General features: G+C 29.9%; 4 protein-coding genes across 13 annotated transcripts in view; 3 read left to right on the forward strand and 1 right to left on the reverse strand.

Annotated features, from left to right (window-relative positions):
• The first annotated feature begins 1,907 nt into the window (after window positions 1-1,907).
• On the forward strand, window positions 1,908-4,163 carry LOC107163375 (uncharacterized). Of its 2 annotated transcripts, none has more exons than XM_015510773.2 (5): window positions 1,908-2,092; window positions 2,295-3,071; window positions 3,143-3,590; window positions 3,661-3,834; window positions 3,967-4,163. In XM_015510773.2, exons 2-5 carry the CDS (start codon window positions 2,478-2,480, stop codon window positions 4,023-4,025), a joined length of 1,275 nt encoding a protein of 424 aa, XP_015366259.1. In that variant the 5' UTR covers window positions 1,908-2,092; window positions 2,295-2,477; the 3' UTR covers window positions 4,026-4,163. The 2 variants fall into 2 exon arrangements, with proteins under 2 accessions (XP_015366259.1, XP_015366258.1); XM_015510772.2 differs by having other exon boundaries at window positions 2,459-3,071.
• Window positions 4,164-7,120: 2,957 nt separating this feature from the next.
• On the forward strand, window positions 7,121-12,604 carry LOC107163369 (juvenile hormone esterase-like). The gene is made up of 12 exons (XM_089227340.1): window positions 7,121-7,276; window positions 7,353-7,577; window positions 7,914-8,054; window positions 8,232-8,369; window positions 8,459-8,609; window positions 8,720-8,905; window positions 9,046-9,233; window positions 10,079-10,238; window positions 10,525-10,685; window positions 11,841-12,006; window positions 12,103-12,235; window positions 12,357-12,604. Exons 2-12 carry the CDS (start codon window positions 7,473-7,475, stop codon window positions 12,526-12,528), a joined length of 1,701 nt encoding a protein of 566 aa, XP_089083466.1. The 5' UTR covers window positions 7,121-7,276; window positions 7,353-7,472; the 3' UTR covers window positions 12,529-12,604.
• A 1,439-nt stretch (window positions 12,605-14,043) lies between these two features.
• Window positions 14,044-18,488, forward strand: LOC107172408 (carboxylic ester hydrolase-like). 2 transcript variants are annotated; one of them, XM_089227341.1, is made up of 12 exons: window positions 14,044-14,389; window positions 14,475-14,603; window positions 14,927-15,067; window positions 15,473-15,610; window positions 15,693-15,843; window positions 15,953-16,138; window positions 16,260-16,447; window positions 16,848-17,010; window positions 17,272-17,426; window positions 17,531-17,696; window positions 17,791-17,923; window positions 18,000-18,488. In XM_089227341.1, the coding sequence occupies exons 2-12, from the start codon at window positions 14,499-14,501 to the stop codon at window positions 18,169-18,171; spliced, it is 1,698 nt and encodes a 565-aa protein (XP_089083467.1). In that variant the 5' UTR covers window positions 14,044-14,389; window positions 14,475-14,498; the 3' UTR covers window positions 18,172-18,488. The 2 variants fall into 2 exon arrangements, with proteins under 2 accessions (XP_089083467.1, XP_089083468.1); XM_089227342.1 differs by lacking the exon at window positions 15,473-15,610 and having other exon boundaries at window positions 14,044-14,603.
• A 1,210-nt stretch (window positions 18,489-19,698) lies between these two features.
• Window positions 19,699-25,525, reverse strand: part of sd (TEA domain transcription factor 1 homolog scalloped) — a 78,717-nt gene continuing 72,890 nt past the window's right edge. For 7 of the 8 annotated variants that reach the window (XM_089227345.1, XM_089227344.1, XM_015510783.2 and 4 more), the window contains 8 exons: window positions 23,016-23,146; window positions 22,611-22,769; window positions 22,422-22,459; window positions 22,162-22,348; window positions 22,030-22,092; window positions 21,780-21,946; window positions 21,477-21,711; window positions 19,699-21,394 (listed from right to left, as the gene is read on the reverse strand). In XM_089227345.1, coding sequence (XP_089083471.1) covers window positions 21,281-21,394; window positions 21,477-21,711; window positions 21,780-21,946; window positions 22,030-22,092; window positions 22,162-22,348; window positions 22,422-22,459; window positions 22,611-22,769; window positions 23,016-23,146 — 1,094 coding nt within the window. In that variant the 3' untranslated portion in view covers window positions 19,699-21,280. The remainder of the gene's footprint in view (window positions 21,395-21,476; window positions 21,712-21,779; window positions 21,947-22,029; window positions 22,093-22,161; window positions 22,349-22,421; window positions 22,460-22,610; window positions 22,770-23,015; window positions 23,147-25,525) is intronic. The other variant, XM_015510781.2, reaches the window with a different exon arrangement.

Raw genomic sequence — 25,525 nt, forward strand, 5'->3', positions numbered from 1 at the left:
GGATACAATATACAGGCCGTTATGAGTGTAACAGGTCTATTTGACTTATAAATGGTATACTGGTATGCATCAAGTGATAATGTTAAATAATGATAAAATATATGTATTTATTATTGATAACCTTAGATTGATTGCCTACCTATTAATGATAACAAAATACTGATTAGTAAGAAATAAATTTGAATTTTAACAAACTTTGAAAATTGTTTAAAAATCAACAAGACAATGACATATCTTACAAATTATGATGTGTGAACATTTCAAAGTATAATTTTTAGTCTAGAAATTCATGTGTAGCAACCAAACTTACAATTTTCATGTTTTTTTTTTAGAAAAATCCCTACTTCAAGAAATATCCAAAACGACCCCTGCTAAGTTCTAAGTTTACTGGTACTTAATTTGTATAATAGGAGGTTAAATCAAATTACAATCCTTGTTATTGCTATAACCTAACCTAACCTAACCTAACCTAACCTAACCGCGTTAAACTATGTTACCACGCTGAGGTGAATAAAAATATTCCGCCCTAAAGAAAATTATTATTATAATTATATATTTTTTATTTTATTTTGATCCTCAACAATTTGCCACCCCATCAGTATAAAAAAATACTCAATGCATTTACAGACTTTTTATTATATACATCTTACAGAGCATACATTAAACTATTTTTCTACATAATTTCCACCAACATTTAAGCACTTGTCGTATCTATAAAGAAGTTTTTCAATTCCCACTGAATAAAATTCAGCCGCCTGTTCATTTAGCCACTGGTTGACGCAATCTTTCAACTCATCGTCGTTCACGAAGCGCTGCATTCCAAGCCATTTCTTCATATTGGGGAACAGGTGAAAATCACTTGGAGCTAAATCAGGACTGTAGGGCGGATGATCAAAAACATCCCAACCAAATTGATCCAAAAGTTCACGAGTTCGTGCTGCGGTGTGAGGACGTGCATTGTCGTGAATGAGAAGAACGACATCAGACAACATTCCCCCTCTTTTGTTCTGGATCGCTCGCTTAAGTTTCTTTAATGTTTCACAGTACACTGTCGAATTAATCGTGGTGCCCCTTTCCACGAACTCCACCAAAAGGACCCATTTTCTGTCCCAAAAAACACAGTAAGTAAGCCGGGCTGTCAATTGAGCCGGCGGGAGTTTCACTCGCAGCAGCCATTTTATTTTATTTCTAGAACGCGTAGAATTACCCGATCAACCTTCGCAGTGTACTGACAGACGCAGATTGAACCAGTTTACGCGACGCCGCCGAGACCCTGCCTCTACTCCCACTCCTCCGCTCACAAACCGCAATCGGAACTTACTTTCCGAACCACCCTCGTATGCCATCCCGGGGCTATTCCCCCTGCCGCCCGTTCAACGTGGCTCTGGAGACAATTAAAAGTTTGAATAGCCAATGATTAGGTAATTCAATATTAAAATAAATTACAGAGTAGTTTTAAGTTATTACAAGATTGATTTAATGATTAAATGTAAATATGGCTTCACAGTTCACGTGTCATCGTCGTTTCATTCATATTCTGATATTCAGATAATCAGATATTAATTATTATTATTCAACTATTGTCTATTTCTGATTTCAATTCGTACTCGTAGTAGATAACGGGTTATTATTTCTTTGCAGCTTACTAATATTTAAAGCAGTCGTATTTGTCTTTATGCACCACAATGACATTGTTAACGAATAATATACTTTTGAAGTATTAAACCACAGATTGAACCATTAAACCATGATTTCGCTTGTCAGGTGAATCACAGCAGCAACTTTTTGTCGCCTATTTTAATATTTGATCATCACGTACTTAATTGCCCCTTTATGTGAACCATGTGGGCAACACAACTAACTTGTATTCTTCTGATAACATTATTATCAATTATTATCTTATTACCCCCAAAAGGCAAAAACCGCAAGCTTCCTCAGCGGTTCTTTGCGGCTATATTCGAAAATTCGACGCTGGCGATGGCCATAATATTGATATGTAAGATTTCTACCTAATGTCCTAATGTACTAATACCCATGCAGTTTGCATCTCTGAACACCCTATAGTCATTGGAATTAATGGAATTGTAATCGAGTAAGTACAACGACAAAAAAACAGTTACTTCCCGTCTTAGATCTAAATATTCTGGATCACATAACATTATGTAATCTAAATACCTTTATGCGCTGTGTTACTTATAGTGATCATTACACTTCTTAATTCGCAAATAAATTTTAAAATAATTTTTATTATATTAAAAAAAGAGGGAAATTAATTTGTTATTATATTTCAATAGGTACTCATTGTTATCTCCTACAATGGTTGATAACTAGTGTATTGCATAAGGAACTAAGGAAGTCGTTTGTCGTTACACTAATTTTATACTTTTATAGTTAAAAAAAAATCCAATCAAAACATACATGCTTGGCTCTCAAGTTCAGTTATTTTTCTGATTTTCAGGTAGTTACAAAAAAAAAAAATGTCAGAATTTGAGTACACCTGCTCAAGTAATGAAGACAGCAGTGAAGAAGAAGAGTTGGTTTTCCCAATAATTACATCTAAACATAAGATATATGCTAACAATGCTATTAAAGTTTCGAGAGAACTGCGCACCTACTATTCAAATCTATTCATTGATTCTTTTAACTTAATTGACTTGTTTATTAAAAGTAAAACATTAACATACTGTTCGTTTTTAGAATGTTTTAATTCTACAAAGTTCCATGAAATTTATGCTAAGTACAATAGGGAAAAGAAATTCACATATGTAGCCCCACATCATTACATCACAACCACACAAGACTCTCTTGCAGTGGCAACTAAGTTTTTGAGATCTAAATCCAGAGAAGCACGAATAGGTGCCGTTTATTTATTGTACACCATCTACAGGACTCAACCGTTTATACACTATATGATCGATATAAAAATGGTGCGCAAAGACTACTTAAATACTAAAGAATTGGTCGACAGTTGTCTTAATGAAGGTTTACGAGACCCAGCCTACTGTTTTTACCAACTAGATATCAAAAGAAAAATAACAATTACAGCTACAGCCATCAACCCTTGCTTAGAAGTGAGTCTACTGAAACACCTTCATCCGTATTTATTTCTACAAAACTTTAATTTATTCAATTATTTTTTTAGGCTAATTATCCAAGAGCTGAGGTCCGCAAATTTATGGGCCGCGTCGCTGATAAGTGTTTCAAAGTTCAATACGAAGAGCGTAAGAACTTTGATCCTTCTAATAGATTACAATTGATGGAGTATCAGATGCGTCACGAATTAGCATACATAAACAAGTTGAGTAGTTTATCTTTAGGTCGTGAAGTTACTTCAGAATATAAGCCAGAACTTTCTAAAGTGATAGAAGAGATAAACGCTGCTAAAACTGTTAATACAGTGGATCAAAAAAACAATGACATTGAATGTCAGAAAAAACCCCGGTATAAAAATACTAATGTTAGAGCGTTCCCAGGAAGAAATGAAGAGGTTCTAGAGGATATGGTTGAATTGTCAGAACCACCAATCCTTGACAAACAAGTTAATAATTGTCATCCAAAAAAAAAATTAAAGTTATCCAGAAGGAAAATAAGTAATAATATTTTTAAATAATGGTACATAAATACATAATTGATTAACAAGTGTAATGTTTTTAAACACAGAAAAGCATATCACAAAAGAAGAACCTCAGGATACTATATCATCATTGCCGAGATTGAGCACTATCCTAGAATCGGATTCATCCTGTCACAGTGTAAATAGTGACGATGATGATTATTATGGAAACACTTATGGAGAAATGATTTGGCGTATTCTGGAAGGACAAGAAATCAATGGTGAGTATATTATTATAAACTATTCTTTTAGTATTATAATATTGACTGTATAGCATAACAATCACAGTAATTAAAATATATGAAATAAAAGTAAAATTTTTACTAATTTATTTTTATTTTTGTATTGTTTAGAAGTTATTGATCATTCAACTACCAACAAAGAGGAAGACGAAAACACAAAATGTGAATAATTATTTATTTTAAATTATGACTTAAGTGTATATTGAAACCATTTAGGTATTTAATTAAGTATTATTTTGACTAAATGATGTGTGTACGTAGGTAAACATAGTTATAGATAAATGAAAATAAAACTGTGATGTATGTTATTTGAGCGTTATATTATATCTATTCTAATAATATATCAGCTATATTTTATATATGTATAATTCCTCAGTTACATAATTTTAAAGTTATATCAAGAGTATTACAGGATAATCATATTTCATTTTTACTATTTTAATTTTTTGTAATCTACCTGGATAAAATACCTACTTTTATATGCTGAATATTTATTGTTTAAAGATGATCTTTAATTTTACAATTCTATTAACACTTCAGAGGATAGTCATTTGCTCCATGATTGTATTAATATGTTCTACTTATGGTGAAATTAATATAAGTAAATGTTTTTAAAAAAAAATTACTTAATGAAAACATCTTATAAAAAAATTTACAGTTGATAATATCATATATGATTCATCTAGATCAATGACCATGGATATATTTTATAAAAATGATAGTAAAATTTTTGGAATTTCTAAAGTGAAATTATAAGGAATTTTCAATATGCCTGCTGGTACTATAACTGTATGTGTCTGTATTACTCAGAAATTTGTTCTATAAAATATAATAATTTCTAACACCTCAACAGAGCATTAGATAAATAAAATTCAAGATATTCAGAAAAACCTTTTAAAATGTATGGCACAAAACTAATTCACGTTCCACTTATAACTGACATTAGATCAATAATTTTTATTTAAATACATTTAAAGTTCAAATGTTGATAAAATTGTATATTCGACAAAGGATAACAATTTTGTTGTAATTCAAAAGTAATATTAAGATTTGACATTTTCAATATATTAAGATAAATTTTAAGCTTATAATTTATACCATATAACACCTACTCTGTATTACTAATAGTACAATAAAATACTTTGCTAGCATTATAGATGATATCTTGTAGAAATATAAGCTGAAACTAAAATTTTTTGTTAGTATGCAATGATTTATCATTGTGTTAAAATTTCAAATATTTAACACATCCATTAAAGTTACCTACTCTGAGATGAAGCATACTCGATACCAACTGTACAGCTGTGCAGTTACATGATTGTGTACATTTTTTATTTTTTTCCTATAAACGCTAAGCAAAATTTAATGGTGTGGAAAATTGTAAATAATTTTTATTGTGGATAGTAATTAGAATATTGCCAAACATTTTAGTTAAAAATCATTTTGATAAGTATCAACATTATTAAATAAATAAATAATGAAATGAATACTGATTAAAGAAGCATATATTTTATTAAATAATAAAACAATATTAATATTACTTCAGCTTATAGTTAACCATTCCAATATAGAATATATTAATATCTATTATAAATAAATAAATATCTCAGAATCTGATATTTGCACCTTGCTTTTATTATTACTAAAGTTCAAATAAAAATCTTACCTTCTTGATAATGCCATAATATAGTCACATAGACGTAGGATTCATAAGCATAATAATTACAATAACAATATAAACACTAAATAGTAAACATTATAAATACGAATACCTATTATATTAATACATTGCAAAACAATGCTAATAACATTACTAAAGTAATAATACCTATATTCTGTAAGTGTTGCTGTCTTGGTCTTCAGGAAGTTATTAGTTACAACTTACAGACAATAAATAATAATAAAACCAAAAAAATAATAAACAATTACTAGTTACTACTAAGTATAAACGTAAAAGTTGTTAAAATGTTTAATTATTTTTGATGTAGTTTTAAAAAACTATGAATAGCATATAGAAATATTGATTTAATAATTTAATAGAAGGTTACGGCCCAGGAAAAGTGTATTCAGAGATTAAGTCCTTCTTACACCATATATAAAGAAGCCCAAAACACAATTTTTAGATTTTTCATCATAGGCGTGAGAATGAGATTGGCCATGGCGCACCCTGCGAGCCGGTAAACGGAATAAAAGTCTCTCTACTTTTTAAATAGTATTATATGACATATTTTATTCAATTTTTAAATATTTTATGAGGGGCACATATTTAAATAAATACATTTTTATATTTTTTAAATAATATTATAAGATATATTTTATATTATTATATTATTTTCAATAAATTTAACATGTAATTATGTTTATAAATACCTACTCAAACGATAAAAGACTGAATTGAAATCTACAATTATATATACAGTGGACCCCCGTTCCCATTGGGGCTGAGTAAAAATATGAAAGCAACAGCCAACAAGAAAATATGTATGTAAATTGTAAGTATAATAAGTATATACAATATATTTTCGCTCCCCCCTAGAGCCTTCTCAAGAACAGCTATTGTATATAATATGAATATTCATTTTGCAATTATTATCATTTGTTTTATTTTTATCTAAGGCTTGAGAATTTCATTTTTAAATATCTACAACCCATGTACAATGTTTTTTTTTCTAAATTAATTTATAAGTATACCTACCTAGCATAAACAATATTATAAAATTACTACCTACCTATACAATATAATACTGACGTATGGCGAACACGAACAATGCGCTACACAAGCGTGTCGAGGCGCGTATAGGCAGCGGACATGACGTAACAGGCGTCAGTCAGGGACGTCATTTCAGGTTTTTTTTTCGGGTGTGCGAAGTTTCAAGCAGGCCATTTTGAAATTTCACCAGGCCATATAAAAATAGATATACATACGTATATGTATATTATCCCGCATTCAATTATTTCCATACATTATAGACCGGTTATTACAATTTGATTTTAATCATATAAATAATTGTGCATTCGAGGCTGGTGCATTATTTTACGCTTCAGCAAGGCGCAGGCCAATTGTAACATTCTAAAAGTAAGGGGTGCAACCGCACACCCTGCCACCCCCCAAATGACGCCCCTGGCGTCAGTCACACGTGCCGGTTTCGATTAGGTACAAATTTAAAGTATATAATAAATCAAACACTTCATAATGCTAACGTTTCGTCTGTGCCACCGCCCGCCGCCGTGCGCACCGTTCTGTTATCGGTTATATTATAAGCGTATTCGTTTATTTGCTAAAAAAGTTTGGTCACTAGACATACGCTTTTAAGTTTTAACCTTTTAACATTAAGTTCGTATACTAACCGTGACGTTACTGGGTCACGACTCACGAATAACGATTGTGGAAATGTGGACTTTTAACTTTTAAGCTCAGGCGGTATAAATGAGAGTTTAGATAAGGTGTTTCGGAGTGGTACTAACCAACTAACCCGTTAATCGTTATGTTTATTTAGTGATGTTGTCAGTGCGGACCGGGCCGGACGTCCGTCTGTTCCCCGCTGTACGTGTTCCGATGCTGTTCTGCTTCGAATAAAAAATCAATTTTTGACAACTTAATACTTATTCGTTCGATTATGTCGACACCATGGAGGACGTTCGTCAAATGGCGTTTCATCACTAAAATTCTAGTCAACAAATTCAAGGAATTTTTGTCCAGCACTGTCGTAAGATACCTGACGGTACGGTCTTGTATAGGTACTATTAAGTATAATAGTATAATATATATTATATTAATATGTGGAATTACAAAAAAATCTATCGCGATTCCTCAAAAATAGTTTTTATAAGTGACTGAAATTTAAATTTTGACGGAATCGCGTAAGATAACGATTTCTTGTCAAACGATTTTCTTATATTGTTGTAGAAAATAAAATATTAAATAAAATAGCTCTATTAATAGCTCTATTTTGTAGGTATATTGGCTTTTTATAGAGGTATTAGTGTTGTAAGAAAATGTTTACCTATAAGGCTATAACCATAAAGTTAAATAGGTTTTGAAATATTATGTTATTTAGCCACAAAATAAAACAACTGTTTTTATTGAGCAAGGCACTTTACAAGGAATTCACTATAAAACACAAGTGTCAAATAAGCCTTATGTCAGTTTTTTAGGCATACCCTATGCTAAACCACCTGTTGGAAAACTGAGATTCAAGGTGGGTAATTTTTTGTTTTTTAATAGTATATCAGTATATAATACATTATATATTATATCTTGTACGCACGTACAATATAGGTATTATATATTTTATATTATAATATTAATATTTTATTTTTGAAAGAATTATTAACTATTTATTTTGTTTATACCGTTAATGGTTTCTGTTTTACAGCCTCCTGTCAAACATCCAGGATGGTCTGGTACATTGAAAGCATTTTCCGTAGGAAATATGAGCATGCAGTATTCTTTCTTAGAGAAAAAAATTGTTGGAAGTGAAAATTGTTTATATTTAAACATATTTGTGCCATTGGTACCTATTATAGAAAAATAATACCATTTATAATGTACAGTTATTGATTGGATTTTTTTTGTGGTTGTTATGGCTTTCCAACTAACCAGGAAGAACAAAATGAAAAGAAGGCAGTGATGGTGTTCATACATGGAGGGATGTTTTATAACGGATCTGGATCGCTAGATTTCTACTCTCCTGATTATTTGATTGATGAAAATGTTATCATAGTTACAATCAACTATCGTTTGAATGCTCTTGGTAATTTAATTCGAAAACTAATGTTATTCTTTTTTTTGTAACTTATTACCTATAAAATATTATATTATTAATTTATAATAAAAAAAATAACTTGTAGATTTTGTGTATAGGATTTCTCAACTTCGATATTGATGAATGTCCTGGCAATATGGGTTTAAAAGATCAACTGTTTGCAATTAAATGGGTAAAAGCTAATATTAATGCGTTTGGAGGAGATGCTCAAAACATTACTATTTTTGGAGAGAGCGCAGGATCGGCTTCTGTTCATTGTCACATTTTGTCTCCACAATCCACAGGTTGAGTTTCAATATCATGTTTTATGTAAATTGTTACAGTTAGAAATTATGTACTAAATTTTCAATTTTTCTGTAAATTAATGGTAGTAAATTCTACAATTTAAATTATTTAAAACTTTTTTATTTTATTTTTTAACTAGGATTATTCAATAAAGCCATTATGCAAAGTGGATGTATGTTTAATCCATGGGCTTTGAATCACAAACATATAGAATCAGCTTATAAGTTGGCCAAAAATTTGGGTTGTGAAGAATATGACCCTAAAGTAGTTGTTCAATACTTACTCAATATATCAGCCATTGATATTGTCAAATCGATTACTATTGATGTAGGTATGCTTAAAGAAGCACAGATTAAAAACGTTTTTAAATAATGAAAAACATTTAGAAAAAGTTTAATTAAATTGAAAAAATTAGCTTAAATTATATATAAATTGTGTTTTAGATGCTATATACAATTATTTTAATGCAATAATAAAATTAGAAAAACTAAGTAAATTTATTTTTTTAAATTATGTCATATTTAAATTGCTACTAGTTCCTTTTTCTAAAAGTGATTTATTTATTAACTAGGTATTTAAGTAATAAGTAGAAAGAAAATGTGTTTATTGTAAAAAAAAAAAAAATTAAAAATATGCATCAATAAAATTCTTTATTAAAACTCAGTTTACTTATTAAAAATAAAACAAATAATAATAATAACACTATATTCTTATAATTAAGCTTTGTGAACTTGTGTTAAATTGTTTGTTAATATAAAAAAAATGTACATGAGTGTTTATTAAAACTCAGTAGCAAGTATTAAAAGATTTCAAAACATACCTAGGAATTGGGCATTACATTGGATAATTAATTCTTTAAATTCTCAAAAGTAAATTTTCTCCTGTTAACCAAGAATAGCATTTCTTTTTAAATTTGGATAAATTGCGTTCCATGTATGTAGTTGAGACAGGAGCATAATATTTGAAATATATTCAATAGTTAAGTCTGAAAGTCTGATGTAGTTTGTCTTCAAAGTCATGAATAGTATAATTTTTGAAATTGTGTATATTGAAGATAATGATCTAAAAACTAAAAACAAAAATTTCAAAACATATTTACTTGATTTATTTTCAAATGTTTACTTATGTATGTAATTTAATTGTATAAGTAATAATAAAATATATTTTAAAAGGCAAAGACAAATCCAAATTATGATTTTGTCCCATCTGTTGAAAATGAAATGGTTAGTGAGAAATTTTTACCTGCTCATCCTGACATTTTAGTAAAAACTGCATCAACAGTACCTATAATAATTGGAATCAACAACATGGAAGGACTGTTAGCTTTTGGAGGTAAATTATATTTTGAATGGTCAAAATTTTGTATTAAAATTGAAAAATCGTAACAATTTACAATTTATATTGATGCTTTTATAAATTATATATGTTATGTAATTAGTAGTTTAAGTACTAACTCACTATATGAATTTCTACATATTAAGAAAAGTAAAATTATCTATAACTTCTTAAAAGTAACAGTTGTACATTGTTGTCTATCGGTATATAATTCAGTATAAAGAAGTAATTTTTTGTGGCTATTAAATGAACTCAATATTTATTGTATTATTTTTATTTTTAGATCGTAAAATCATGAAAATTATAAACAATACTGATGAAATCCACAAATTGTTTAAAAGTCAATATGGCTATACTAAAGAAATTGTGAACCTTATAAAGAACTTTTATTTCAATGAACGGAACACAGAAAGTGGATCCACTAAATTGGAAAATATATGTCATGTAAGTAATAATATTAGTGTACAAAAAATCCAAAAGGCCAAGTATAATATGCTCTATGAAATTGTATTCTCACTATCAGGGGCGTATTTATTGGGATGGCTGAGGGGGCTTCAGCCCCCCCCCCCCCCGAAATCCAGGAATTGTCTATGAAGTCTGCTTATTATTTCCTATCAGATGTAAATTTTCTAACTCCTATAGGCTGAATTGGGAATTTCAGTTGAAGAAAATACCACAGCCCCCCCCCCCCCAAAAAAAAAGGTACTTTTCGGTTATCATACCTCCAATGGTCGGCCGGCCGACTGCTGCGGTGGTCGGGATACCTATACAGATTCTGTTCTCGTACCCTATTATATTTATCTCAATATTGTCAAGTTTTATTGCCATACGAATTAATAAATAATTGCCAAAAATATAATTTATTTTAATAAAATAATATAATATGAAATCATATGAGTACAAAGAAATTATAATAAAAAATGAATACCAATAAAGTATAATAAAACATCAATACAAAAAAAATTTATAATAAAGTATTATTACCAATACAATATGAATACCAAAAAAATTATTGGAAATAAAAAATATTTTTATGATGGAAGCATTGAGATAAATATAATGGGGTATGAGAACGGAATCGGTATAGGTATCCCGACCGCCGCCGCAGTCGGCCGGCTGACCATAAGGGTACGATAACCGAAAAGTACCAAAAAAAAAAATTTTAATACGCCCCTGCTTGCTATATTATAATAATGAAATTATTATTTAGAAGACAAAATTATTTAGAAGATGTCTTACCTACATAACATTTTACTATTTATAATATACCACTGCAAATGATTAAATGCTAATAATTTGTTTCAAATTCCTTAAATATTATAAAAAGCCTAAGTGAAGTCTTGGAAGTATTCTAATATTTAAATATCTTATAATAAATTAAGTCACTCTAAGATTAAAATCAACACTGTAAAATGGGATGGTATGATGGAGACATGGTGCGAGTAAGTCGCCTTCCTAAAGAGTTATTTTATAATAATAATTTTGATTTCTGATTTTAATAGTCTTCACTACTTAGTTATAGAAATGTATTAACAAAGGTGTTATTTAATTTTTAACATGACATGTTTTTTAACTAAAGAGTTTTTAATTTTCGTTCAGCTTTACGGCGATTTCTATTTTTCCAAAGAATTTCATCGCAGTTATAAACATTTTCTTCAACGAAATGTTACGCCAGTTTACTGTTACGAGTTTAAATTTGATGGAGAAATCAATGTCTTCAAAAAATTACTTTATGTTCTGAGGCCAACTTTTGAACCATTAAAAGGTAAAAACTTATATTTATTTTCATTCTACTGAACACTGCATAATATTATAATTTATTCTACGTGATATTGAATTGATGTGATAAAACTTTTCATAGGTGCATGTCACGCTGACGAATTAAGTTATTTATTTTATGGAAGACTGTTTGGATTTGTACCCAAGCCAAATTCACCAGAGTTAAGAATGTGTAGAATATTAAGTAAATTATGGACCAATTTTGCGAAAACTAGGTATGTTTGGAATGGTGGTTTCTAAACAATTATGATCAGAATATTGATTATTATATTTTACTGGTTTTTAATTTTTTATTGAGTCCAGAGTAAAATTGTTAAATTTCTCTTTCAATTTCAGTAATCCTAATTCGCACGATTTAAGATTTGTATGGAACTTTACTAGGGTTGAAGAACCAAAATATTTGTCATTAGATGGAGACAATACACATATGATTGTTGGACTATTGAACAGTTCCAGGACGCATTTTTGGGACAATATATTAGATACTATTGAATCCCAACAAAAATAAAATTATAATTCATTTTTATGATAATTTGTTATTTAAATGTCTGTAATATTAACCAAATAAATTTTAAATTAACTCATTTGACCTTAATATTCATTCATAAAATTGCCAAATTGTTTGAACTAGATATTATAATTGTATACGTAGTCTAAAATACATATAATAAACACAGAATTAAAATAGAATACCTTATTACTTATCATATACACATCTATATAAAATATTATGTATAAATTTGCTTAATACAACAATATGTAACTGACGTTCATTTAATCTTAAATTATTTTCATAGTTTTAAAATCACATTTTTTAGTCTTCCAAAACAACATTTATTAGAGCGCATAAAAATTTTGATTTTTTCAAACTTGGTAACATATGCAAAACAACTTATTGTTTTTCAAGTTTCAATATTCAATCATTTTTGAGTACGAGTACCTATTGTGAAATCCCTTTGATTATAATTACACAATGAGATTGTGAATCAGTACTACAGTTACGGATAGCCTAATTTGTTGGAGTAACCTAAGTCTCAACGGCCCAATTCCGTATTTTCTAAAAACTATATAATATACGTCATACGAAATACTTAGTGTTAAGTACCTACAAATGGATTACTTGCAGGCCACTTAGTAGAAATTCGGGAAGAATAGCCCCCCCTCAATTTGCAACTATATCATTAACTAGCACAAATAAGTGATGTCACACAGTGCCGTCCTAAGGTTTTTCGGAGTCATGGTGAAATTTATGTGGGGGCCCTTATACAGTCATATTTGAGCTAATAAGGTTCATTTTTGTTATTCATTTTGGGTAATATTTAGGCAATATGCAATTTCACTGCTACTGACTACAGCATTGTTAGTCGTCAATGATGATTATTGATTATTGATTAGTGATTAGTGTTTATAGTGTAATTGAATACGGATACCGAGCTATCTCTATTATACATTCTACGCAATCGTTCAAATGTCAACAACTCCGCCGACCAAAAATGAAAAGCGTGATTTTTTTTTATCAAAACACGTCTTACAGGCATAGACCTCTTAATAGGTCTGTGCTTACAGGTATAACTCTCACTGATTTGATAAAAAATGTTTCGTTAGAAAGAGGATCATTTTCTACAAGACGCATACAGAACTTTGATTTTTAAATTTTGTTACTTAAAGTCTTAAAACGAACAAAAAAAAACAAAAACCTTGTGAAAATTGGCCAAATTCAATAATATATTTAATGGTTTAAAAATAGAATTTGTGAAATGTTATAAGTATTTCTCTTTTCGACAAAAAAAAAAAAAAAAAATAATAAAAATTATCGGAATAAGATATAATAATAATAATAATATACGAAAACTCGTCGCGTACACTGTCTTCTTCTCACTTCTAACTTTCTAAGCGAAAAAATCACGTTCAGACACTCTGTCGGCCAACGGATTGAGTATGTATCGGATAAAACCGTGGACTGACCACCCTTACCACAAACAATGTGATATCACCACTCACAAGTTATGACGGATTGAAATCGGTCGATGGCCGGCGAATGACGATAACAGGACGTGCACCGCGCACTTGGCTTCAGTCGTCACTCGTCAGTCGTGGGCCGAGAGCGCAGGATGAATTATTATGAAAAATTATTCAATTTTCTTTAAATTATTCATTCTGTACCACCATAGAAAAAGAATAATATATAGCACAATCATTCTCAGTCATGTTCTGTTATCGAACATTGGTGTTTCTTCTCATTCATAAAAAATATTATACACGAATTCATTGTTTTGTGCGTCAACACTTGAAACAGTGAAATGTTAAAATTAAAACCATACAAAGCGTGACTTTACTGAGCACCATTGTGGAACATTTGAGCTTGAGAGGTCTTTCCGACTATATTATAGGATATAATTATTCAGATAAGTTGTTTAAGAATTTTACACTTACCATAATATTGTACTACTTCAGACAAGAAATCATTTTGATTTGACTATGTCAAAGCTTTGGCGGACTTTCATCAAATGGCGTTTCATTGCAACTATCATGTGCAACAAGTTCAAAGGATTTTTGTCCAACACTGTCGTAAGATACCTGAAGGTATGGTCTTGCGTAGATAATCCTCCGAATACCATGCCAAACGTTTTAAATTTGCGCATTGTAATGATGACAATACAGCAGTCATACTTGTCATTTTTCTTGCTAAAGCTGGAGAAGATAACTCTTAAACAATAATACCAATAATATTTATAATTTACATTTTATGATTTACAGTAATCAAATACAGTGTAATTTTTGATTGTTTAAATAATAAAATTGCTATCTTTTCTACATAGTCTTTCAATAGATACATTTAAATTATAAGTTATAAAAAATGTTTGTTAACTATAAAGTGTTAATAGGTATAAAATTATATTTTCTAGCCACCAAAGACAATGACAGTTATTATTGAGCAAGGTAGTTTGCAAGGAATTCACTACAAAACACAAGCGTCAAATAAGCCTTACGTCAGTTTTTTAGGCATACCCTATGCTAAACCACCTGTTGGGAACTTGAGATTTAAGGTGGGCCATTATTGCTTGATTTTTAAGTATAGAAGTATATAATACATGTGTAGTATTTTTTTTTTAAAGTTTCTTAAGGTTTTAACAACAAAGGTTTTTAGATGCATTGCATGGTATTGTATTTATAGTTTATAAAATATAATTAAAAACAAATAGGTAAATCAAATGTTATATAACGTTGATATTTTGAGTTTGAAAATATTATATTAATTATTTATATGGTTAAGGCCAGGTTGCATAAAAAATGTATTTATTTATTGGTTCAATAAAATTTAAAGGATCAATCAAGGGCCATCAAATCATGCTTAGTTTGGACTATCACAAAATTTTTGATTAGAAAAAGATAAACTTTAAGTGATTGTTTTCATGTGACCCGGCAGACTGTTAATGGTTTGCATTTTACAGCCTCCCGTCAAACATCCAGGATGGTCTGGCATACTAAAAGCATTTTCAGTGGGGAAAATGTGTATGCAGTATTCTTTCATAAAGAACAAAATTTCTGGAAGTGAAGATTGTTTATATTTAAACATATATGTCCCACAAGTATTAGGAAACAATGATTTATTAATTCCATTAGAATATGATATCAATTTTATTTTATTTTTGTGATTTGCCATCTTCCTAGGAAGAACTAAAAGAAAAAAAGGCAGTTATGTTATTTATACACGGTGGCGCATTTAATAATGGATCAGCTTCATCAGAGTTTTACTCTCCTGATTATTTGATTGATGAAAATGTTATCATAGTTACAATCAACTATCGTTTGAATGCTCTTGGTAATTTAATTCGAAAATTAATGTTATTCTTTTTTTGTAACTTATTACCTATAAAATATTATATTATTAATTTATAATAAAAAAAATAACTTGTAGATTTTGTGTATAGGATTTCTCAACTTTGATATTGATGAATGTCCTGGCAATATGGGTTTAAAAGATCAACTGTTTGCAATTAAATGGGTAAAAGCTAATATTAATGCGTTCGGAGGAGATGCTCAAAACATTACTATTTTTGGAGAGAGCGCAGGATCGGCATCTGTTCATTGTCACATTTTGTCTCCACAATCCACAGGTTGAGTTTCAATATAATTTTGTTTTATTTATTGTTTGGAATTATATTTACAATTTTAAGATTTCTAATTAAAAAATATATTATAGTAATACTATATATTTATATTTTATTTTTAAATTAGGATTGTTTCAAAAGGCAATCATGCAAAGTGGATGTATGTTTAATCCATGGGCATTCACTGAAAAACATAAAGAAGCAGCTTTCAAGTTGGCCAAAAATTTAGGTTGTGAAAAAAACGATCCTAAAGAAATCGTTCAATATTTGCTCAATGTCCCAGCTATTGACATTGTCAAGTTAACTAAAATTGAGGTAGTCATGTGTTAAGCAGATTAAAATATTTTTTAAAACAATAAAAATTTAAATTAAAACTTATTTGTAAAATAAGTTTTGGTTTAGTAACTTCAAACAACTTTTTTCATCAAAAATAAGTATAATTTTTATTTAGTTTAAATATATTTTTCTGGTGTCTAAACTCTAAAGAGTAGCTTAGTATACCTTTCCCAAAAAACTTATTGTTGAGTAACTATTTATTTTTGCTTCTCTTTGACCAACAACTACAAATATTTACTGTAATTACTTTAATTACTGAAATGTTGATTTAAGTAACATATTTAATTTATTTTAGTATATTTAGTTGATTTATTTTTTAATATTTTTTCTTTTGTATACAATTTATTATAACAAACCTAAAAAAATTTTATTTTAAAAGGGCAAAACTGATTTTCAAAACTATGAGTTTATTCCATCTGTTGAAAGTGAAATGGTCAGTGAGGTATTTTTCCCTGCTCATCCTGAAGTTTTAATCCAGACTGCATCAACTGTACCTGTAATTACTGGGATCAACAACATGGAAGGATTGATAGCTTTTGGAGGCAAATTATTTGAGTAACTTAACAATTACCCCATTTTTTATTTATTTAATATTTATATTGAAAATTTCAAATGCCGTATGGTATGTTATTAGTATTTAATAGAAACAAATCCAATTTATGAGTTAAAAGGCAATATAAGAAAGATAAAACTAAATATTACTATCCTGTATCAATGTTTAGTGATAAAGTTTTGTACATTCACAAATATATTTTTGTCGTTAATATAGCAGTACAATAAAATTGATGAATTCTAATTTTCAGAGCATAGAATGATGAAAATTCTGAGCGACGCTGAAGAAATTAATGAATTACTTCAAAATCATTATAGTAAAGAAATTATTAACAAAGTAAAGAACTTTTACTTCAACGAATGTAACTTGGAATGCGGAACTACTAGATTGGAAAATATATGTCATGTAAGTGTACCAAAATCCCCAAAAAATTAGGAATCTGTTCAGTTTCTTTAACTAAATGTTGAAATATTATAAGATAATCTTAAGAATTTTTTTGTTTTGATTAGTTCTACAGTGATTTATATTTTACTAAAGATTTTCATCGTGGTTATGATCATTTTCTCAAACAAAATACCTCATCGGTTTACAGTTATGAGTTTAAATTTGATGGAGAAATCAATATTTGCAAAAGAATTATGTTTTCTCTAAGGCCAACTTTTCAATCGTTAAAAGGTAAGAATTTATGTTTAATTCGAATCTTATGACTTGTATTCTACTAAGTATAAATTATTATTAAATTTTATCTTTGTAATACTAAATTTCATAGGTGCATGTCACGCTGACGAATTGAGTTATTTATTTTATGGATCACTATTTGGATTTGCACCCAAACCCAATTCACCAGAGTTAAGAATGTGTAGAATATTAAGTAAATTATGGACCAATTTTGCAAAAACTGGGTATGTTTAGAATGATGGTTTATAAAAATTATGATCAGAATGTTGATTAACATCATAATATTCTACTTAATTTTAGAAATCCTAATTCGCAAGATTTATGTTTTGAATGGAAAAATACGAGTACAGAAGAACCGAAATATTTGTCATTAGATGGAGATAATACATGCATGGTTTATGGATTATTGAATGGTTCCAGGGTGCGTTTTTGGGAAAACATATCAGGAAAAATCGGATGGCAACAAAAATGATTTTTTGGAAATAGTGAAAAATTTTCTAAATACATTCAAAATTAACTAACTTTTATGTGGTAATTGATCAAATCAGCAACACTTATTTTGAAATACAAAACTAATGAAGGACAATTAGCCAACTTTACCTAAGTCTAACTATCTAAATAATGACCTAGTGTAGTGTACAACAGTAAAATTTTAATTATTAATTATAGTCATAAGAAATGATTTGGGTACTTTTTTGATATTTGCATATAATTTTAAAATTATATTTTTTTCATTCAAAACAACAATGTTAAGAATAAATAACCTAATTGTATCTATTGATTATAAAATTTCTGTTTTTCTCATACTTCAAAAACTTGAAATAAACCTCGTCCTTCTATATCCTGCTAATTATTTATCCATAACTTGAAAAAAAATTTCTCTATTTGCCTTGATAGTTAGATGATAAAAAGTTTCTGTGTTGAATACAGCTAATGAAATTATGGTTAGCATTATCCTCTTAAATGATGACAATTAATTTCACTGTATGATACATTGTGATGTAATGGATCAATATGCGATCAGTGGGGTTTGGCCTTTCTTAAAGGTCCGGTCAAACAGAAAGCGGACTGTCCGCGCTGCCATGTGCACTATTTAAATGCATCATGCTGGTTAAACAGACGGCGGTCTACCGCGACGGACTATACTAGTCCGCCGCGGACAAACGAGCTGTTGTATTTTTTCACAAAATTCACGGCGGACTCGAATAAAATATATAGATAATATAATAATAATATTATATTCTAATAAATATACTATACTAGTCAAGTATAATATTATTAGAATCAAAATTCTTAGAAACCTTCAATTAAACTAATAGTAGACAATACACTGAATATTCTACGGATCAGCACTTCTAGAATATCTTAGAAAATTAGTCTGTTTCGATATTTTATTTTCTAAAAGAGTATGTAAATTCTCAAACTGTTCTCGAGACATTGAAAATAAATAAAAAATCGGTCTTCAACAGAACTCAATTCACTGCACAGTCGGTGAAACTCCCCGAATTCTTCCCTTTTTTGGTTTATTTCATGTACCCATTTTCCTTTTTTTCTTCTTGCTTGACTTAAGGCAAGTAGAAGTAGCAATTCTTCTTTGTCAGAAGAACTACTTGACATTTTGTAATATTAAAACAGAAAAGTGAAAAAGTAAAAATAAAATATAACTAGCAGTATACTTTAGTTCAGTTTTCAAACTGGTTCGCTCAAATAGTCCGCATTCTGTTTGACCATCAGCGGACCGGCGGACCGGCGGCCTGGCCGCGCGGACAGTCCGCTTTCTGTTTGACGGGACCTTAAGTGACTACTCAAAAATAAGAAAATTCATTTTTTGTGGCTCCTAAATACATTTTTCTTTATGTAAAAGCATAGTGTTTGTGACACTTCAGTTGAAAGTTATCATTATGAATCAGGTATTTATTTTTTTTTTTTACAATTCAAGAAGTTGTGTAAATAATGATTATGAATTCTGTGCTCTGTGGAAAGACTCAGACAAATAAAATTTTATCAAAAAAATAAATAATTTTTTTTATTCATTTCAAAAAAAAAAGTGTACAAAGACAATTTCAGGAGGCATTTGTACACTTGCACACATTTTGGACTAATGGACACAAAAAAAATTATTAGTTTTAAATTATATTTTTTTCATAAAGAAAAAGAAATTATAATTAAAAAAAAAAAAAAATAGAGTTCAACTTAAATGTTAAAATATGTATAAATAAAATATAAAATATACAAAATAATTATTAAACTTTTATAACATTGCACATTAACATAAAATAATATGTTTACATACATCATCAAAAATACTGATAATAGCTGTCAACAGTTAACCAGTATAATAATTTCACAATACACATAAATTTTTTTTTATATATCAATATCATTGATTTCACGTAATTACACATTCCTTAAGTAAAATTTCATTTTGGTTTTTCAACTCACTGGACTCAATAAATCGTGTTTGTTTTTTTTCGGAACACAGTATAATGTTTATAGTTTTTGGTAACAATTGGTTTATAATTTTTTTTTTTATATAAATATTTGGATGAAAAAAGTTTAGTTCACTTTATAATGTCCAAGAGTATGTTTTACAATAATGGTATATATATGCGAAAAATAAAGCATAAAAATCAAAAAAAAAAAAAAATAGTAATAATAATAAAAATTTCTTGAAAATTTTTGTTTTCAAATAAAATTTGAATAGAATATAAATAAAACGTGCAATATATATATTATTATTGTTCCTTAATTTTCAAACACTGTTTGAGGAAAAACCCAGAGATCAAATGAAATCATTTCTAAGTATAATTTTACAATGTAAAAACTAATAAATCTTGGAAACAAAAAAAATAATAATATAAAACACATTATTTTCTATATAGTTAAATGTTAAAAACGTTACACTGTTTAAAAATTTTTTTTTGTAAAGTTTAGTTCGTTTTGTTTATTTTTAAAAATAATATAATATATTATAATATATTTCTATGTATATACAAATTAATCTACAAAATTACATCATTTTTACAATATCCAATAAGAATTGCAACAGGATTCAGTCGACCTAACTTTTAAGTACAAAAAACGTAATAATTTCAAATTTTTTTAAACCCCTAAAACCTCTGTTCTAATTTCACTCAATAATAACAGTCACCAGTTGTGGGCGGTAAGTCATAAGATGTTATCTTCACATTAATAAATTTTTCGGTGTTTCCATTTTACAATAATACAACACAACTCCTAATAATAAATTAGTGGAAAAAAAAATTGGTAAAAAATCAAAGGGATAAAATAAAAAGTACACAATAATCTCAGAATAATGTCATATAGACTTAACCCCTTGGTTATACAAGTCATTAAGAACAATAATAATAATAATAATAATAATAATAATTATCTGATTAGGTAAACATTACCTTCATAAAGAGAGTATTTTGGTATAGGGTAATTACAAACAAAATAAAATTATCGATTGGGATACGTTTATCATTTGCAAGGTCTCAAATAAATAAAGGTACGACTGAAACCAAACAGCACCAATCGACTTATTTTGATAGTTCATACTGCATATGAATAACATACTCTTAGTCTTTGACCAGTCTGTACATGTGGTGTTGTGCGCCATGTTCTGACGTGGATACTTCGAAGACGTAAGCTGTACAAAGTAAAGTCTCTTGGGTCTCTCGGTTGGTAACCACCTGGGGGGATAGGAGAACAAACAAAATTATTAACACTGATCAAGACATTTTTATCAAGTATTACCCAGTGACCAAATATTACCTGTAATATGGTGAAATTTTCCAGCACAGAGTTCATCATATATTTCTCGGGCAAATGTTTGAGCTTGTGTATGAAATTAATCATGTATTCACACATAGGTGACCTGTGTATGCGGTAGATGAAACGCCCGTTTTCAAATCTGGCATATTCCGTCTCCACTTTCTCCACCACTTGTTTGCCAAACGAGCAAACTTTAGTTGAACACGTTATACTCATGTTTTCAGAGCTCTCATACCTTAAAGAGAAAAAAAGCCATTGGAAATCAAATCAATTTCATGTATTCTTAGTTGAGTAGATATTTACTGGCTAGTGACACCATAGAAAGCACCAGCTTCATCATGAATGTTCGAATTGAGATCTGCCCAGAACTTAACGAGGAAGAATGCGTTTTGGGGACCTTTGTCGTATAATTCTTTAAGGCCTCCTTTCTTCTCTGGGAACTTATCATAAATCTGTCGCACGTCCACAGACTAGAAACAAAAATTAATCATAATATATATAGTAGGTATTGTGAATTATTAAAAGTACATAACATAATATCAAATGCACTCACTTCCAATAAAGGATCTGAATAGCTCACTGGTCCTCCAATATGTACAAAAAGATGTTTTTGATACTGTTGACAAAAATTACATTTTAACCACTGTATGCACATACACTATGCTTAGTTAGATAAGGGACTCACTATTTCTGGTTCTCGTTGGTGTTCCATAAACGCGGAGAACTCAACTAAACGCAGCTTGTGTGTTGCAATTGCTCTACCATCCCAAGGTGGGACGCTAGGTGGTTGGATTTCAGACGATACAGCAGTAGACGGGGGTTTAAGGCCAGTCGATCCGCCGCTTGGATACCCTTGGGCGAATGGCTTAACACTGCAAGGTGATTACAAAAATATTAGATTGGATTTCTAAAAAAAAACAAACTTGACTACTAAAGTATACTTACTCTTGGGATGTGCCTGGCTGTAATCCTGGTTGCCAAAACTGTGAAAAAAAAAAATGACAAAATAAACGTGTTAGTTACATTATTGGCAAATCACAAATACAACAACACAAGCTACGGATGGCAAAATAAGCTACGAGAGAAGCAAACGTATACAAGAGGTAGCGTGCGTTGGGAGCATTGTGTACTCACCGGCGGGGGCGGCGCGCCAGGTGGATAAGACGCCAAGCTGGCTAATCCCTTGGAGTGTATAGCTGCGACTGTTGCTGATGCCGACACAATCTGCGCACTGGACATTGCCGACATGGTCTGTAACGCCTTCTCCTTGGCCGCATGCTCCGTGGGTACAACCTATAGCCCCACAACACACGTTACACTCTACCTCTAACACACTTAAATACAAGACTAATCCACTAATGAGAACAATTTAAAAAAAAAAAAAAAAAACCATTATGGGTGTCTACACAAAATGTCTCAACAATATAACGATGATGGAAATAATATAACAATATTTAATCGGCGAACTATGTGCCACAAGATATGTGTAAAACTGAAGTGTAAGTGCATCGGACACCGCAGTAGGGTTTTGGTACTCACCACTTTGAGTTTGGCTTGGATTTCACGCAGCTTGCGGCGGGCCAACACTTGGATGTGAGAACTGACTTGTTTCCGCGTCCGTGTCTTGCCGGTGCGAAGTTTTATGTACCTGGCGATCAATTCGTTGCGTCCTGTAACACGAACAGAATGCCGTTAGTTGATAGCAAACAGCAATTGAATGTCGTGACGAACACCATCAAGAAACGATTGAAAGTCTGTTCGCTGTAGGAAGCGACAAGCGAATTGCATATACTTTTCGAAACTTTAAAACGCGAAAACACCACTGATTATAATGATTACTGTCAATCTGTACATACGATTTGGTCTCGCATTCATTTCTATACCGATAAGAAGAGCTTCGAGACAACATTACAATCAACGCGTTATATGGTTGGACTTTTCAACCCCGCGCGCCCATTGAAATATCGCAATCCGTCCGAGATTTAAAATTCAAACCTCAGATTTATCCCTACTAGTATCCCACCTAACTGTAGTGATTTTTAATCGTCAGTAATCAAGAGTGTATAAAACAAAAATTAAATATTTATAAAGATGTAATCACATCGAATATCCAACAAGAGAACTAGGTGTAGGTACTATATAGGTATAAGAAACAACGATCAGTAATGAGTATTTACTATAATAACAATGATTGATTAATAATACTTCTAATATCTATAGTTGTGTTTATCTTTCAAAATTGTTTTCGATTAGTGCCAATGCCGACGAAGTGATTTATTTCTTATACGCGTTAACTTTAAAAAAATATAATTTCACAAAGGGATCTTAGGAGCTATGCTCAGTGTTATATCTTTTCACTATAAACAAGACAGCGTTTTGTTTTTTAAGAGTTTAAGACCTGTCGTTGTCTCGTTATGATATAGCGATTAAATCAACTATTAATGGCGTATTATATAGATAATAGATGGCTATTAACGAATTCTAATTTATTCTATATATTATATCCAATCAAATAAATAATAGAGTTAAATGTAGCACAAATATAAAAATTCAAAATTTTACTTCTGCACACAGCATCATTTTAACAGATATTCATATAATATATGAAATTCAGGTACGACTATTAACATAGACGTGACAAATGGATTATGGATACCTTAAATTTTAACACATATATTATATCTATTATATACGTGTTGTCATGAATATTTCAAAATAATAGTACGCAAACACAAACACGATTATACAACTAATGATTTTTACACATATACAACCATGTATTTATACAAGTAATCATATGGTTGTGAATTATCACCTATTCTTTGAAGTAATTCCCCGTGAAACATTTTGTTCAAATACGTGACTTATATGTTAGGTCCCGTTTAACAAAATTGAAAATATGCCTATAAAATATTTTAGGTATAGTTAGGTATACGAACGACGACGCTGGCGGTAGATTTGCGATTGTCTGCACGAGCAAAAGAAAAAAAAATATCTTTTTGATGTACTTACATCACGCAGGAAATAAGGAATAAAGGAATGAGACAATAATCGAGTCTCCTCGGGAACAGCTTATATTTGTATCGAGTATAGGTGGTCCACCGTTTCACAGTTATAGGTTATTGTCATGCTAGCTATTATTATTATTTTTTCTTATCATTACTCGCCACGACTAAAACTTTTTATCTTGTACCGCATCCGGTTGCACTCTTATAATCTTCCAACAATGTTGCCATTATAATACGCAATATTTATTATTTCAACACCTACATATATAAAATGCTAACTGTATTATACGGCATTCCGGTAGTGCACATCGCTCGTTTTATTATTATTATTATTATTATTATTACCTGATACCCAGGCAACAACATATCCAATGTCTAATATGGTATATTTTATACGTACTTCAAGTTAAGTGAAAATATCGTTTCAATAATAAATATAATTATATTTATACGTACTTTGGGTACCTTCTCTACAAATTTATCGAATGGCGTGCAAAAAGCAGCCATCCCACGAAAAATTGCATAGGTAGTAGGTACTACGAATTACCCAATATATTATAAAACTAAATGTTTGGATATAGTCTTTCATACAGAAAATTGGGAAAATATAAGTTAATTTGGCATTACATGTGTAATTTTTAAGAAAACACTGTCTTAAAAAAAATCATTCGACAAATGTGCACATTATAACTTGTTCTACATTGTTTGACAACTTGTTGAAGAATTCTTGAACACATTTTTTGTATAGGTACCTATTATTTAACTTTAAACTTTGTAATGTAAAATTCAAGGCCCGGATTACAGCTGCGTTAGAACTTGGAATCTTGTACAAATTTTCTAACGAGTCATGTGCGCGACGTTTTTGTAAGATGATGCACTTTACATATAATATTGTAATACCTATACTTTATACGCAGGAGTCCGATAAAATGATAGGTATGTTCCCATAGCAAAAAGAAAATAGTGACAAAATCTTTGCACAGTTCCATAGTGCCGAACCGTACAATGGTTTTTCGAACCCAATGATCGCATTTTGAACAG

The sequence above is a fragment of the Diuraphis noxia genome, unplaced genomic scaffold, assembly GCF_037042655.1.
Source record: "Diuraphis noxia isolate RWA-SAM2 unplaced genomic scaffold, SU_Dnox_SAM2 contig0004, whole genome shotgun sequence".
NCBI lineage: Eukaryota > Metazoa > Arthropoda > Insecta > Hemiptera > Aphididae > Diuraphis > Diuraphis noxia.